This window comes from Mya arenaria, chromosome 6, assembly GCF_026914265.1.
Source record: "Mya arenaria isolate MELC-2E11 chromosome 6, ASM2691426v1".
Lineage (NCBI taxonomy): Eukaryota > Metazoa > Mollusca > Bivalvia > Myida > Myidae > Mya > Mya arenaria.
In genome coordinates this window covers 30,215,687-30,231,811 of record NC_069127.1, presented here as the reverse complement: position 1 = coordinate 30,231,811, position 16,125 = coordinate 30,215,687, and the positions used below count along the sequence as shown (strand labels likewise).

General features: G+C 35.5%; 2 protein-coding genes across 2 annotated transcripts; one reads left to right on the top strand and one right to left on the bottom strand.

Moving 5' to 3' along the window:
• Positions 1-145: 145 nt before the first annotated feature.
• On the top strand, positions 146-3,335 carry LOC128237697 (uncharacterized). Its single transcript, XM_052953283.1, has 6 exons — positions 146-261; positions 910-1,012; positions 1,340-1,472; positions 1,930-2,036; positions 2,457-3,179; positions 3,288-3,335. The coding sequence occupies exons 1-6, from the start codon at positions 146-148 to the stop codon at positions 3,333-3,335; spliced, it is 1,230 nt and encodes a 409-aa protein (XP_052809243.1).
• LOC128237696 (uncharacterized) lies at positions 3,297-15,587 on the bottom strand. The gene is made up of 7 exons (XM_052953282.1): positions 15,481-15,587; positions 6,757-6,876; positions 6,426-6,502; positions 5,759-6,026; positions 5,452-5,591; positions 4,671-4,868; positions 3,297-4,037 (listed from the first exon to the last, which is right to left on the bottom strand). The coding sequence occupies exons 1-7, from the start codon at positions 15,585-15,587 to the stop codon at positions 3,817-3,819; spliced, it is 1,131 nt and encodes a 376-aa protein (XP_052809242.1). The 3' UTR covers positions 3,297-3,816.
• Between the last annotated feature and the right edge of the window lie 538 nt (positions 15,588-16,125).

The following is a 16,125-nucleotide window of genomic DNA, read 5'->3' as shown; positions in this document are numbered from 1 at the left end:
CTTCCATGGTAACCATTAGTGACTTAACAACCAACTAATTCCTAAGCAACCACTAACTTCTTTAGCTACCAATAGGGCGCGTAAGTCTCGTTTAACTTTCACTTTCGGTTTCGGACTTCCGGGTACATCACCGCCATTTATGAAAATGGTGTATTGTTATGCTTTTGGCTGTACGCATCGCACAGGGGGCAGACAGGCTTGTGGACTCTACAGGCTTCCGACTAATGACAAGGACAGAAAGAAATGGATTAACAGATGCACGTAATTGCAACATTTTAGTCTACAAATACTAATTGTGACTAAATAATGTTCATTTTGTCAGTCGATCAGACGATGTTGCTGACATAAATGACCTTTGCTATTTATCACTGTTCATCAACAGTTGAATTTAAGATACACGATATGTTGTGTACTTTTTCCATGCTGATTCACCAATGGTGTGAATACTACGAGATAACGAAGGTAAAACTAATTAAACAGAACCGTCGTCTATCTATTATATCATTACCCCACCCATCTCAATTAAAGAGACACGTTCATATATTTGTAATGTACAGTATGGTGGCAAGATTTTATAAATTTTCATTGAAAAGTACATTTTGTTACTTGATTCAGTTACTTTACTTAATTGTATTAACAAACATTAAAAAGTTACTGACAGAAGTGAGATACCCAATTGTACCTAAATGTGTATGGCATAAACTCCACACGTCATGTACTGTATTGATGTAGTGACAGTACTGGTTGAGTTGGATAACCTGAGCAGTTTATGTCTTACTATTGTATATCTACATATTTAAATAATTGTTCTTACAAGTACGCCTTATCACTGTTTAAATGTTCAACTGCTTGGATTGTCCCAGTATTTTCAATATTATGATTATAAACGTATTCATGACAATATTTCAGAAGGGCAGACAGGCCATATAACAGCAACGACCGGATATGTAGCTGTCATTTTGTTGATGGGAAGAAGGAGAATGGTCCAACCATTTTCAGCTTCAGTAAAGATGTTGGCAGCTTTCCAGACCTGCCAACCCCAACAAGGTAAATTTAATGAATATGTTGTGTAGTGTTATTGTTTTAAAACTTTTCACAGCTTATGCTAGATAGAACTTCCTCATACGATAATAACACTATTTGTTGTCCAATATCCTTATAAAATCATAGTCACTGTGATTAATATCACAATCATAATGTGCTCTTTAGTAGTTTCAGTATGATTAAAATAATAAGACTACAGTTACTAAACTGCAACAAGGTCTGTAATTGTTATTTGAAATGATATTTATACATTTTCTTTCTTTATTTATTTTTATCCAGACGTAAATAACGCAAGGTGGAAGAGGCTGTGGAACCAGAAATTGACGTCCCTGATACAGTCACTGGCAGCAACCATGACCATAGCTACATAAAGCAGCCATTGTCAGAAATGGATGATATGGAAGGTTCTACAGCGTGTTCAAAATCTGGTACATTTTTTAGTATTCATACAAAAATTATAGACACAAAAAAGAACGCGGTCAATCCAGAGATCAGACCCAAGATCCCCTTGCAATACAGATGCTCTTACAAACTGAGCTAACTGAGCTCAATAAGTTTCATACTCTCTGACCAGTTCTATGTGGTGAACCATTTGAACATACATGAAGACAAACTTATTTTTGCTGAATATATTATTTCATGTGAAATGTCACAACAAAATTCAAAGATCAATCCCTGCATTGTTTTACTTCTATGTTGCCCTTTACTTTGTCCACCATTTACAAGTATATTTTAATGAATTTGTTTTATACAGAATGTTCCAATTTGTAATTAATATTCGTTTTTCTTATTTCTTGCCATTCCAGGGGCATATTGGACAAACAACATTTTACTCCCAGGTGTCATAGGCAGTTTTAGTTACTTTTGTCATACAAAATGTTTCAGTTCCACAGCTGGAGGAGCAGATTGCAGAGTTAGAGAATGAAATCAAAACTCTTAAACTGTCGAAACCAAGACTGACGCTGCAAGATATAATTCATGATACAAATAAAGTAAGTTTGTTTACTTCAAGAGGATTTGTTCAGTGACATATTGAATTAATTAATCAAATGAACATCTAAAGTAATATTTTCACAAGAGAAAATGGGAAATGTTTGTGTTGACAATATGAATTAAGATTAATATCTCGATGAAACAAAACAATTGTTTTTATCATATGGTCAAAATGACATTTACCAAGTGATAAATATATAAATAGTATGAATACATATATTGCCTTTAAAGTACTTAAAATACCTCTTATTGTCAAAACAATTGTGTTGTTTACATTGGTGATAAGCATTTTCACTTTATGACAGATACTCAGATTTCATATATTGATATGTCTACTGAATGCACAAGATCATTTATCGTAACATAATATACAACAGTCGCGTGGAATTAACTGACAGTATTGTTTCACTGTTTTGCAGATGCTGTTGTACACGTCATTCCCAACAGATGTTTTTCAAGTGCTGGCGAGCATGGTTCAGAGGATGGCCCCATTCAACTATTATGCTGGTTGGACAGTCACATGCTTTAGCATTCAGGATCAACTTCTGATGGCTTTGATGAAACTAAGGTTGAATTGTAAGGACCTAGATTTAGCTGTCCGGTTCAATACCAGCAGGGCAACTGTGTCTAACGTTATAAACACCTACATATCTGTATTGCATGAAATACTACATGATGGTGTTTTAAAGGCAGTAGGAGTTCCAAGCCAGCTGAAATGCAAAGGCTCCATGCCAAAATCATTTGAAAATTTCACCTCTGCTAGAATCGCTATTGATGCTACAGAAATCATACAAGATGTGCCATCAGATATGAACAGTCAGTCGCTGTCTTATAGCAGCTACAAAAGCAGACACACTGTGAAGGCTGTAACCTGTGTTGCTCCAAATGGTGCACTTGTTTACAGTTCAGATTTATACCCAGGTTCCACATCCGATGCTGCAATTGTCGAACATTGTCATGTTCTAGACCAGCTTCAGCCTGGAGATCTAATTCTAGCAGACAAAGGATTTAATATATTTGATAAACTTCCAGCTGGTGTTTCATTAAATATTCCACCATTTTTATCCAGTAAAGGACATTTTACTAAGGAAGAGGCTGAATTGTGTTTCAAAATAGGGAGAAGTAGAATCCATGTTGAAAGAGTAAACGAAAGAATAAAAAAATATGATATTTTAAATCATATTCCTGCTCAGTATAGACATTTGTCAACCAAAATATTTCAACTATGTTGCTATTTGGTTCACCTTCAGGCACCATTATTGAAGGAAATTGCTGATAAATATGAGATTTTGGAGTGAAACAGTAAACAACTAAATGAAAAGATCTTTCTTTTACTTCAGTTTGTGTCCTGTGCATGATAATCAAACACCACCTGTATGAAATTTAAAAAAAACGGTATTATATTTATGACAAACAAATATAACACACCAAATTTCTGTGCATAAGGTCAAATTTAAAACGAGAATTGAGGTCAATTGTGCATACGCCATGTGATCCGGCTTTTTTTATACAAAAAGAGTTTCTGTAATGATCGCAGGACTTCCCTTTTGTTTAAAATAATTGATTCAATTAACAAATTTTCAAACTTTAAAATAGTTTTCAAAGATGACAGAAGTTTGTTAAAGCAGTGTTTGATAGTTAACATTGAATGTGATACAGACTACTAAATCTTTTATAATGGCAGTGTCAAGCTCTGACAATGGTCCATTTTCAGTGTCAGCTATTACATTAGTACATTCATCATTTTCATGAAGAAAATAAACTCAATAAAGTATATCTTCATTTAAGAGATGGTAAAAATGTCAACATGTAAAAATCAATCATAGAAGACATATTAATTGCCCAAGAATTGTCTTTTAATATTCTAACAATTTCCATGTCTTTCGTTGTCCAAACAACCAAATCACAACACTGAGTGCCAGAAATATGAAGCTGTCCCTGAATTTGGTGCCAGTAGTCATGTGAGCGTTTCAAGCACATCCTGCCATCTGGAGATAGGTCTGGAAAAAAAACAAAGTCGTCTTTTGATCATGTCTTATGAACAAAAAATGCTTGTTTCATTTTCATTTAAAATGATCACTTAAAGCTGCACTCTAACAGACTGACAGTTTTGACCTCTATTTTGGTCTCAGATTTTGGAATCCATGCCTTCAATTCAGTCATAAGAGGTAACTCACTGTAGAACAGATCTCAATTGGATGGAAAACTGCCAAAAATTTCATTTCTCTTCGAGCAATTTTAATGCTTTTAGCCATAGTACATTAATTTTGAAAACGTAAATATGAAAACTGCGATCAGCTCTTTTGGCAGCAGTCTTACATCACTCGTTTCCTGGCATTTATGCAAAAATTGGCTCATTCCAAGACAAAACTAAAATAATTCAAAAAATCAATCTGTGACAGAGCAGCTTTAAGTTAAATAAATAATAGTAGTTGATAGTTAACTGAAACATAATGGTATAAGCAAGCAGCATCAACATCTTCCATCAAGCGATAAGATAAATCAAGTTAACAGTTTGTGATATGTGTTTACAGTTTATGTCCACCTTTTTCTGTGTCAACAATACAGAGATAAAATTATTATTTTTCACTTATATTGAAAATCATCTTATAGAATAAAATGAGTGAAAATACCTAGGTAGAAGTCTTTGTTTGAATGACATGCCTCCGTAATAGTCATGTCCTTGGCAGAGAAAGGGCACTTCACCTCGATGATGTCTGGTGACATTACTGGCTGTTCCTTATCTTGGAGGTGAACGCGGCCACAATAATCGCCTTGAACAAACCCGTCAGGTGAAGCCCCAAGGATGCCTGATTCATGAAGCCAATTGCCTGTACAATATTAGATACACGTAAACAGTCATCAGCTACAATATGATTTAACGACACTGGTCAATTAATGAATGTACCCATACTGGGGCTCAAATCACAAACCTCTTGATAACAAGGTTGATGCATTACACAGAGAGCTAAATCTCTACTTGTTTATTTATCAGCAAATTACAAATATTTCACTTCAATACTTTACAATCAAACATTCTCGGCAATAATACATAGACTAGTGATTCTTGAATATAGCAAACACCATTTACAGTATTATAATCATTTTCATCTCAATACTAATGTAATATACATGAAGGTCAATGAAAAGTGGTTGTAACTTAAAATGTACATTGACATGAGCTTTGTAACACAGATGAAGAGGAATCCAATTTTGAAATTAAATATTCATATCACATTATCATTTGTGCATTGTGTAATATATTAACATGCAGTAACTGGTTGATGTCATTAGGTACCAAATCACATTAAAATGTACAAAACTTTATGGTACCTTTCAGCATTAAGCATTTTCAATAATAAGTATCATTGGATATTTTTCATGAATCAGAAAAAAGACATTTAAAATATTTACCAGTTTGTACCAATGTCACCCCTCCAGTTCTGCAATATGCATCTAACCTATTTTTCTCCTGAGTTATTCCCCACTGGATAGGCGCCCTCTTCTGAAGATTGTAGGCGCTCAGTAGCCGTTTCTTCAGGGATGCACATAATCTGTAAATACATTATCATACTAAAGTGACATCACACATGTTATTAACAGTTGTATATAACTGAATACAAAGTATATTGCTATCATAATGCTTGGATAAAAGGGAAAAATAATAATAAAGATAGTTTTACAAGAGACCTATTGCTTAGTTTATCATACATAGCTTTACCGATTGCGTTTGGAAGCAGCAATTATTTGTCCAAAGTTGGAGGCAGTGAATCGGAGCTTTCTGGCGGCTGCCCAAAGGGAGTTTTCCCTCTGCCCGGTTGTCATGAAGGCTATCTGGGTTATCTTCTGCTGGGACAGAACAAGTGATCGCCTAAAATATGTGCTTGGATCTTGTGATGAAAGGTACCCTGGGCTTACTAACACATCTTCAATCAGTGGTAATGGAAGTTGTGGCGGCTTGGGTTCCTCCAACAGAATCCAGTGTAAAGCTACAAGTAGATAGTAAATAATAAATTTCATTAATTAAAGGAAAATTGCAAAAGTTAACTATTACATAAATAACATGCATACAATGCACAATCGTGTGAATAGGTATACATCATTATTTTACAAGATCCTTGTTTATCAATATTAATTTAGTTATTATACTAAACATTATTATTTTGTCATTTGCAATTTCAGAATTTGTCATTTGCAATTTTAGAAAATATTATCAAAGTTCAGACCAAATATTTTGAATGCAGAACATTTTTTATCAGAAGAAACAAATGAAAGTATCAAATTATGGTAAATAATAAAAATGACAACGTCAATGAACAGACATATTATTCAATCCCAACTGTAAAACAGTAACAAAAATCAACATTTAACTCCAACAATTTCGCAACCTGTGAAACGCCCTAACTGCCCTAGGCAGTTATATAGAAATGATCTGTCGTCTGCTGTGACAGTCCTCTTAAGAGCCCTGGATAAAAATATTTTTCAACAGACATCGATCCAGACTTCAAGCTTTTACCAGACCAAAGATTTTTTTGTCAACTTGGTCCTTTGCTGTTGTAAATTAGGCAAGTTTTTTACCAGTCGTGCTCAAATCATACCAAACATGACTGATGGGTCAGGCAGTATCTGCAAATCGTGGTATTTAATCTTAATGTTCTAGTTAATCAATAAAATTTATGTTAGCATTTCATATTAATAATGTAATCATAATATTTTTACCTGTACTCTTGTTGCCTTGGGGGATATAAGTCAGTCATTGTAACTGTAGTCTTTGGAGGTGCTGACTTCGGATGTTTGAGCCAACTGCATTTGATATCTTTTTTGCTAGCGTTCTTGTACCTGCAAACAAATATACAAATGATGACCACATTTGAACAACATTTAAGAAGCAGTTATTTTACTATTGGAGACATATTATTGTACTTCAAAATGATAAATGATAGTTTTCCTAGCCTATATATATATATACTTTGATGATTGTGCAGTTTTGTTTGGTAGTCCCGTGTTTCTGGTTGGTGGATGTTTGTTGTACGCACGGAGGTGGGTTCCACGTTGTTAATGTCATATAAAGTCAATAATTTGTATAGTGCTATTAACATACAAAACTTGCTCGTACTTTGTTTCATACAAGTCTTTACACTTTACATTAATTATCTGGCATGTACATGGATAGATAACACAGATGGGTAAATATAAATGTAAATATAGATTAATATGAATATAGATGGATAGATCAGTTGATAGATATCTTTATTTACGCCTTGCCAGAAAGATTTCAATTATCTATGTGTCTTTTTGGAATTGCCGGTGACGACAACCAATGAACTTAAATGTAATCATATTTAAACTTAAAATGCAAAGATACATTATCTAAACAGTAACAGCTTAAGACAAACTTTCAAATAATCAAAGTTATTTAAATGAATTACATATTTCTAGTTATCATATGTTTGCATACTTATCAAGGCGTAATATAAGTAGTGAAAATTATCTGACCTCCTATTGCTCATGAAGTACAATAAGACCATTTAAACCAATAGTCGAACATCAAAAGGTAAACTGTGAAGAGGCTTAAGGCAAGGGCCATAACGACAAAGAACACAAACGTATTATTAACGCGATACATATCTTGCATTTACATTAAGCTTTATGTCTGATAACAATATTGTCAACGTAAAATTACTTTGCTCAGTTTGAAATCCACTAACGAGTTATTTAATTTTCTTAAAATATTCTCAATGCCACATGTTTTTAAAAAAAAATCATTTATAATCCTAATTTTGTACAGAGTAGAAAAGGTATAAAATGTGCTAATAATCTTCGATTTCTATACAGATGATTTATAACTGACAATCTCTTCAGTTTTAAATATAAATATTTTATTAAGTCGCAACGTTTATCTTCATCTGTTCAACTTTATTGTCGACAGCAAATTCATGGGTGCCAATAAGACATGCAAAGAAAAGAGATTTTTACAATCGCAAATAAAGCCATTGTTTGAAGCTGCATTAACACAGATTGAACGTTTGGACAACTTTTATTCATTTTTTTGTCTTGCACTGAGCCTCAATGTCTTGAAACCAGTGATTTAATATGGCTGAAAAAATATGAGTTCGCAATTTTTCATATTAATGTTCGAACATTGATATTTTATGGCTAAAAGCGTTACTAACGATTTAAGAAAATTTAAATTTTCGCCAGTTTTTCTTACACTTGAGATGTTCGTAGTTATCTGATATGACTGACTTGGGAGCAAAAATCTGAGACGATGCTGAGGCCAAAACTTGAAAACAAATGTCAAAACTCTCAATATGTGAGAGTGCAACTTTAAAATCACAACTATATATTATGATTTTCCGAGATTACCTAATATTTATAGTGTTTTGGAGATTGTGCATCGCCGTCTTGCCTAGTTACGTCCATACTCTTCTCCTTATTTCTTTAAATTATGGATTGTGTAGCATTGGTCGCACATTCCGCTCGAAAGAATGACGATATTGCATTGTCCTTTCCATACTTAATGCTAGACAGAAGAGAAGTGGTGGTGATTTTGTCTGTCTTATAAGTACAAACTATTGAATAAGAGACTGAGTGTTTGTAAAAGATTTACAGTAGATATAGTATAGTTCTTGTTTCCCTTGGATGCCGCATCCAAAAGAAACAAGAATAAGGTCATAAAATGATAAAGAATTATTGAAAGTCATGCGTTCACTTAGATGTTGTTTGAGATAGTAAGGCTAAAAGAAAGTTCATTTACACAACACGTGGTCAGGCAATTATTGATGGAAGCAATTACTCCTAGCTCTTTTACTGTATTTTAATGTCTCAACTGTCGTTAAAGAACCGGCTGATATAATTCCTTCAGTCACCCTTCCCTGCAAGACGAAGGACGAGCTGTGCAGAAGCATACTGTGTATAGTGTATAATCTTTATTTGTACCCGATCTTGTAACATTATGGTGCGATTTTAAAATGTGCAGAAGAGTGAAAAAAACGCCCATTCTTCCAGGCAGGTTTTTTATGGCATTTCATGTTTGAAGAAGGGTTCAAAATAGTGATTGTCTCTATTATAATTATTTGCTTTTATTTAGCAATTTATATCCGCATTTAAAAGCATTCTGTTTTCAGTTTATGCTTAGCAAATTGTCGACTTCTATCATCACCCATCTATATGGTACAGATATCATTTTTTAAATGATGTAGTTTTTCATTTCTTATTCAATGAACTGAATTCCATCAATAATTATTTTTGTTTTGATACCTAAGTTTCCCGTTCTCAGAATTATCTTTCAATAAAATCATTTCGAAATGAATCTTTTATTCTCATGTACAAACATTGTGATATATTTATTAAGGAATACTCTAATAAATCGATTGTAAGTGTGATATAAGTCTTGAGCTTTTGCATTACTGAATTGTGATTTTAATTAGTGATTATACCCAAGCAAACCCGCTTGAATTGGACTGCCCCGGTATGCATCACCACGGTTTTCTAAATAATTTCATTTAATCGTAACATTTTCGAACTTATATCACATGATAACATTATGATCCCGATAAGCATTGATTTATAAATAAAAAATATTCAAAATGTGAGATTTGATGTTAACATTTGTGTTATTTTGGATCATCCCTCGTAAAAATACTTCTATTTGTTGCTTGGTATGTAAAATCTTTCTAACACACAAAGTCAGTGTGTGGAGTACTACACTTTGACAAACCGTTTTACAATACGGCCGTCTGGCGAAACTCTGTCGAAACATTATTTTGGAAACAGGTTTGTCGAAATGTATGAATAAACTAATCACCTTATCAAACTTCGGTAATAAAACGAAGGCGGGGCTCTTTAAGTGGCATAGACTGCCCTTTGTTTTAGTCAAAATGGTGTAGTGTATCTTTGATTTAAGTCTTTATTTTAAGCAAAATGTTGCCTTCCGTTGCATATATGACGTCATTTATCACGTGGTATACACATACTGTGAGTTGTTGCTTGGAACCATTGGAGATAAATGTTAAATGTGCACGAACTATCTGTACTTTTAGAACTGTGGCGATGCTAAGCAGATTGTGGAAAGGAGGTTCATGACGATATTACATAGTCAAGCTGACATTTCCCCTTCCTTGTAAGTGTTTCTTCGACACGGACAAGCCAAAGATCCTTACAATTAAATGTACACTCACGTTATCATTTTTACGTAAAATATGATAGGAATGCAACTTAATAGACCATTTCAAACTGAAAATATTCCGAAAGCCTTCATGGGAGAGAAACCCATTGTGGCGTTGACCCTGTGCCATTCAACAGGGTTTCGACTACTCCACTTGTATAGTTGTTCATATAAATATTGCCTTAAGTTGATTTGCAAGCCATTCAGCAGTAGTAAATCATTCCAACACAGCAAAAGAGACTACAGGGGAAGGCAAAGCAGACAACCATTTATGTTAACGGTAATTGAAAGCTCAAGGATCAGTGCCTTATAGACAAATATGATATACACCATGTCAAAAGATAAAATAAACTCAGATATTTATCGTTATACACAATGTTCGGGTTACCGCCTTGGAACGATCAGTGACAATGCAAGTTCATTGTGGGTTAGGGTTGTCGTTAGTTTTAGGTTCCATGGCTTGTCTTTGCAGTTTCCATTGTACTATTAAGCCGGTTTGATAATTCTTAGAATTAATTTTATCATGAAGTCATAAACTTAGGTAATTCAAGTGAGAGTGGTCAAATGGTATAGTTGGCCACCTCTCACCCAAAAAGTTGTTGGTTCGATCCCCACTAGGGGTACTTTCTAATGGCTCCTCAAAAAAGGACACAGAACTGGTTTCTGTCCAGGAAACGGACCAAAGAGACCCTTATACGGTATCAGATTGCGTCACAATCGAGCTAAAATAAATCAGACTTATAAGTACTGAATAAACCAAGGTATTTCAACTTCTGTTACAGATCATGCAATGTCCATGTTTCGATACATGGTATTGTAACTACGGAAAAGAAATTAAAATGAAGTTAACATTAATATTCGCCTTGTATTTGAAATACTCATTTTAACATATTGTATTTAATCATCAGTATGTTTAAGCGGTAAATCTTGATCATAAAAATGTGTATTTGGCCATAAGTACTGGAATGTGTGCTTCGTTTCCAGAATGTCACGCAAATGCGTCAAACTTTTATAGCTGGCTGATATTATATCAAAATTTTATTATATAAAAATTTCCTAGGCTTTTATTCTACATGTGTCCATGTTTATGATTATATTTCAGTGAATTTGAACATGTGTAACGTGGTCAATTAAGATATGTATTATTAAATGAATTTGAGCATGCGTAACGTAATCAATATAACATTGGTATAATTAAGGTAAATTGAACATGCGTTAAGAAGTCAATTTAGCATGGGTATAATTGAGGTAAATTGAACATGCATTAAGTAGTCAATTTAGCATGGGTATAATTGAGGTAAATTGAACATGCGTTAAGTAGTCAATTTAGCATGGGTATAATTAAGGTAAATTGAACATGCGTTAAGTAGTCAATTTAGCATGGGTATAATTAAGGTAAATTGAACATGCGTTAAGTAGTCAATTTAGCATGGGTATACTTGAGATAAACTGAACATGCGTTAAGTAGTCAATTTAGCATGGGTATACTTGAGATAAACTGAACATGCGTTAAGTAGTCAATTTAGCATGGGTATACTTGAGATAATTTGAACATGCGTTAAGTAGTCAATTTAGCATGGGTATACTTGAGATAATTTGAACATGCGTTAAGTAGTCAATTTAGCATGGGTATAATTGAGGTAAATTGAACATGCGTTAAGTAGTCAATTTAGCATGGGTATACTTGAGATAAATTATACATGTGTAACGCAGTCAATGAAGCATAGTTAATCATGCTAAGTATAATGCACATTTGGAATAGAGCTCCACTTACAGATAGGAAATTTATTGCATGGCTCGCCAAACCCACTGGTGGTATAAACTAAATAAATTTATTAGATTATGTCAGAAATACATAAAATAATAGCATTTTTTTACATATTAACTGACGTAGCCTAATGAAACATACATTAATGTCACAGTTGTATTCTTAAAAAACATTTAACCATATGGTCACTTTTTCATTTATGATTTTAAATAATGTTATACACTTATTAGAGTTAAATGTGAACGAAACACATTTAGCAAATAAAGATTAGTACGAAATTAAAACACAACAGGATTATATCCGTATTTAGTATGACTTATAAAAATATAACTTTAAAAGTATATATATAAGGTGTTTTCGCTCATTGTTTTAATTCTCATATATATATATATTTACATTTAATATACTTTACGTTTATATATATAACAGGTGTACGTTATGAAATGACTCGATATAAATAGGTGAACTTTCTGTACTGTCTCGTCCTTCATTTGTTATATATATATATAGGTACAATACTTGGACAATCCCAGTAGCCGAACATGGTAAGTTGCTAACACAGGTACAATACGTGGACAATCCCAGTAGCCGAACATGCTAAGTTGCTAACACAGGTACAATACGTGGACAATCCCAGTAGCCGAACATGGTAATTTGCTAACATAGGTACAATACGTGGACAATCCCAGTAGCCGACATGGTAAGTTGCTAACACAGGTACAATACGTGGAAAATCACAGTAGCAGAACATGGTAGGTTGCTAACACAGGTACAATACGTGGACAAACACAGTAGCCGAACATGGTAGGTTGCTAACACAGGTACAATACTTGGACAATCCCAGTAGCATCACATGGTAACTAGCTAACACAGGTACAATACGTGGAAAATCCCAGTAGCCAAACATGGTTAGTTGCTAACACAGGTACAATACTTGGACAATCCCAGTAGCCGAACATGGTAAGTTGCTAACACAGGTACAATACGTGGACAATCCCAGTAGCCGAACATGGTAAGTTGTTAACATAGGTACAATACGGGGAAATTCCAGTAGCAGAACATGGCAAATTGCTAGCACAGGTACAATACGTGGACAATCACAGTAGCAGAACATGGTAAGTTGCTAACACAGGTACAATACGTGGACAATCACAGTAGCCGAACATGGTAAGTTGCTAACACAGGTACAATACGTGGACAATCCCAGTAGCCGAACATGCTAGGTTGCTAACACAGGTACAATACGTGGACAATCACAGTAGCAGAACATGGTAGGTTGCTAACACAGGTACAATACGTGGACAATCACAATAGCTGAACACGGTAAGTTGCTAACACAGGTACAATACGTTGGTTATCACAGTAGCATCACATGGTAAGTTGCTAACACAGGTACAATACGAGGACAATCACAGCAGCCGAACATCGTTAGTTGCTAACACAGGTACAATACGTGGACAATCCGGTAGTCGAACATGATAAGTTGCTAGCACAGGTACAATACTTGGACAATCACAATAGCTGAACATGGTAGGTTGCTAACACAGGTACAATACGTGGACAATCACAGTAGCAGAACATGGTAGGTTGCTAACACAGGTACAATACGTGGACAATCCCAGTAGCCGAACATGGTAAGTTGCTAACACAGGTACAATACGTGGACAATCCCAGTAGCCGAACATGGTAAGTTGCTAACACAGGTACAATACGTGGACAATCACAGTAGCAGAACATGGTAGGTTGCTAACACAGGTACAATACGTGGACAATCCCAGTAGCCGAACATGCTAGGTTGCTAACACAGGTACAATACGTGGACAATCACAGTAGCAGAACATGGTAGGTTGCTAACACAGGTACAATACGTGGACAATCCCAGTAGCTGAACACGGTAAGTTGCTAACACAGGTACAATACGTTGGTTATCACAGTAGCATCACATGGTAGGTTGCTAACACAGGTACAATACGAGGACAATCACAGCAGCCGAACATCGTTAGTTGCCAACACAGGTACAGTACGTGGACAATCCGGTAGTCGAACATGATAAGTTGCTAGCACAGGTACAATACTTGGACAATCACAATAGCTGAACATGGTAGGTTGCTAACATAGGTACAATACGTGGACAATCACAATAGCTGAACACGGTAAGTTGCTAACACAGGTACAATACGTGGGTTATCACAGTAGCATCACATGGTAAGTTGCTAACACAGGTACAATACGAGGACAATCACAGTAGCCGAACATCGTTAGTTGCTAACACAGGTACAATACGTGGACAATCCGGTAGTCGAACATGATAAGTTGCTAGCACAGGTACAATACTTGGACAATCACAGTAGCCGAACATGGTAAGCTTCTAACACAGGTACAATACGTGGACAATCACAGTAGCTGAACATGGTAAGTTGCTAGCACAGGTACAATACTTGGACAATCACAATAGCTGAACATGGTAGGTTGCTAACATAGGTACAATACGTGGACAATCACAGTAGCTGAACACGGTAAGTTGCTAACACAGGTACAATACGTGGGTTATCACAGTAGCATCACATGGTAAGTTGCTAACACAGGTACAATACGAGGACAATCACAGCAGCCGAACATCGTTAGTTGCCAACACAGGTACAGTACGTGGACAATCCGGTAGTCGAACATGATAAGTTGCTAGCACAGGTACAATACTTGGACAATCACAATAGCTGAACATGGTAGGTTGCTAGCACAGGTACAATACGTGGACAATCACAGTAGCTGAACACGGTAAGTTGCTAACACAGGTGCAATACGTGGGTTATCACAGTAGCATCACATGGTAAGTTGCTAACACAGGTACAATACGAGGACAATCACAGCAGCCGAACATCGTTAGTTGCTAACACAGGTATAATACGTGGACAATCCGGTAGTCGAACATGATAAGTTGCTAGCACAGGTACAATACTTGGACAATCACAGTAGCCGAACATGGTAAGCTTCTAACACAGGTACAATACGAAGACAATCACAATAGCTGAACATGGTAAGTTGCTAGCACAGGTACAATACGTGGACAATCACAGTAGCTGAACATGATAAGCTGTTAGCGCATGTAGAATACAGGGACAATTCTTTTAGCCGAATGTGGTAAGTCGATAACACAGGTATAATACCGGTCCAATCGAAGTATGTGAACATGAAAAGTTGCTGACACATGTACAATACAGGGACAATGAAATATCTGAACATGGTTAGTTGCTAACACAGGTACCATACGGGTACAATTTAAGGAGCCGAACATGTTTAAAGGAACACTTATTATGGCTAAAATTGCTGAAAGACAGTTTACAAGTAGTATTTAAGAAAAACGGATGAACACACTTGTGTTTGCCAATGCTCTGGTAGTTTGTTTCGGCACACATTAATAATTGCATTAACCGATATCATTAATAGCTTGAACACATTGCACTGGACTTAATTAATTACTCGAAAGGATTGCGTTGGCGTATTTTCAGACCATGGACCGCGACCCTGAAGGGCAACATGTGATGTCCCTGAGATTGTCCAGAGTTCTGAGTGACATTGGCGTGACCAGACATCTGGTCGCCCGGAGGAGAAGGACATTTCTGATACAGGAAAAGATGAATAGTGTAGTCCACAATATAAAAGATAATTGTCGGTCTCAATGTTTTGTCTTCGGTAGCCAATCGGAAGCGACAACAACTCTAGGCATGAATATGTTCTGCAGTGCGTTACATATTACTTGAAAACTCTTCAACGTTGGTTCAAACTTCGTTTGTGTCCGCATTACACGATCTCGGGAGTTGACCTGTTTGTGGGAAAACTGAAAATTTGGGAGTTTCCTATCTTGTGTACAGTTCTGTCTGACATGATAGACAATATTTTGGACTATGTTTACCAGATAGAAATGGACCAGATAGGGGAGAGGATCAGTGGCGGTTTCAGCGCTGTCAGGACCAGGAACGAAAATATTCTAGGAACAGTTGACATTTGTTTCCAATCTAACATTCTCGGAATAATTGATATATATTGGGAAATGACGAAACATATGCAAGACGTTTCAAAAATTTGGAACTATATCATACGAGTTCGGGAGATTCTACCTGAAAGCGATGTAAGATCAGAAATACAGCATGCAGAA

What these genes read in the sequence shown, in the direction of transcription:
- LOC128237697 (XM_052953283.1), top strand. Translation starts at nt 146, where the DNA reads ATGGTGTATTGTTATGCTTTTGGCTGTACGCATCGCACAGGGGGCAGA. An exon ending in AAATGGATTAACAGATGCAC is followed by an intron (nt 262 to 909) that starts GTAATTGCAACA and finishes ACAATATTTCAG; the next exon opens with AAGGGCAGACAGGCCATATA. An exon ending in TAATTCATGATACAAATAAA is followed by an intron (nt 2,037 to 2,456) that starts GTAAGTTTGTTT and finishes ACTGTTTTGCAG; the next exon opens with ATGCTGTTGTACACGTCATT.
- LOC128237696 (XM_052953282.1), bottom strand. Translation starts at nt 15,587, where the DNA reads ATGTCCTTCTCCTCCGGGCGACCAGATGTCTGGTCACGCCAATGTCAC. An exon ending in CTTCAGGGTCGCGGTCCATG is followed by an intron (nt 6,877 to 15,480) that starts GTCTGAAAATAC and finishes ATTTGTTTGCAG; the next exon opens with GTACAAGAACGCTAGCAAAA. An exon ending in AAACAAAGACTTCTACCTAG is followed by an intron (nt 4,038 to 4,670) that starts GTATTTTCACTC and finishes TTTTTTTTCCAG; the next exon opens with ACCTATCTCCAGATGGCAGG.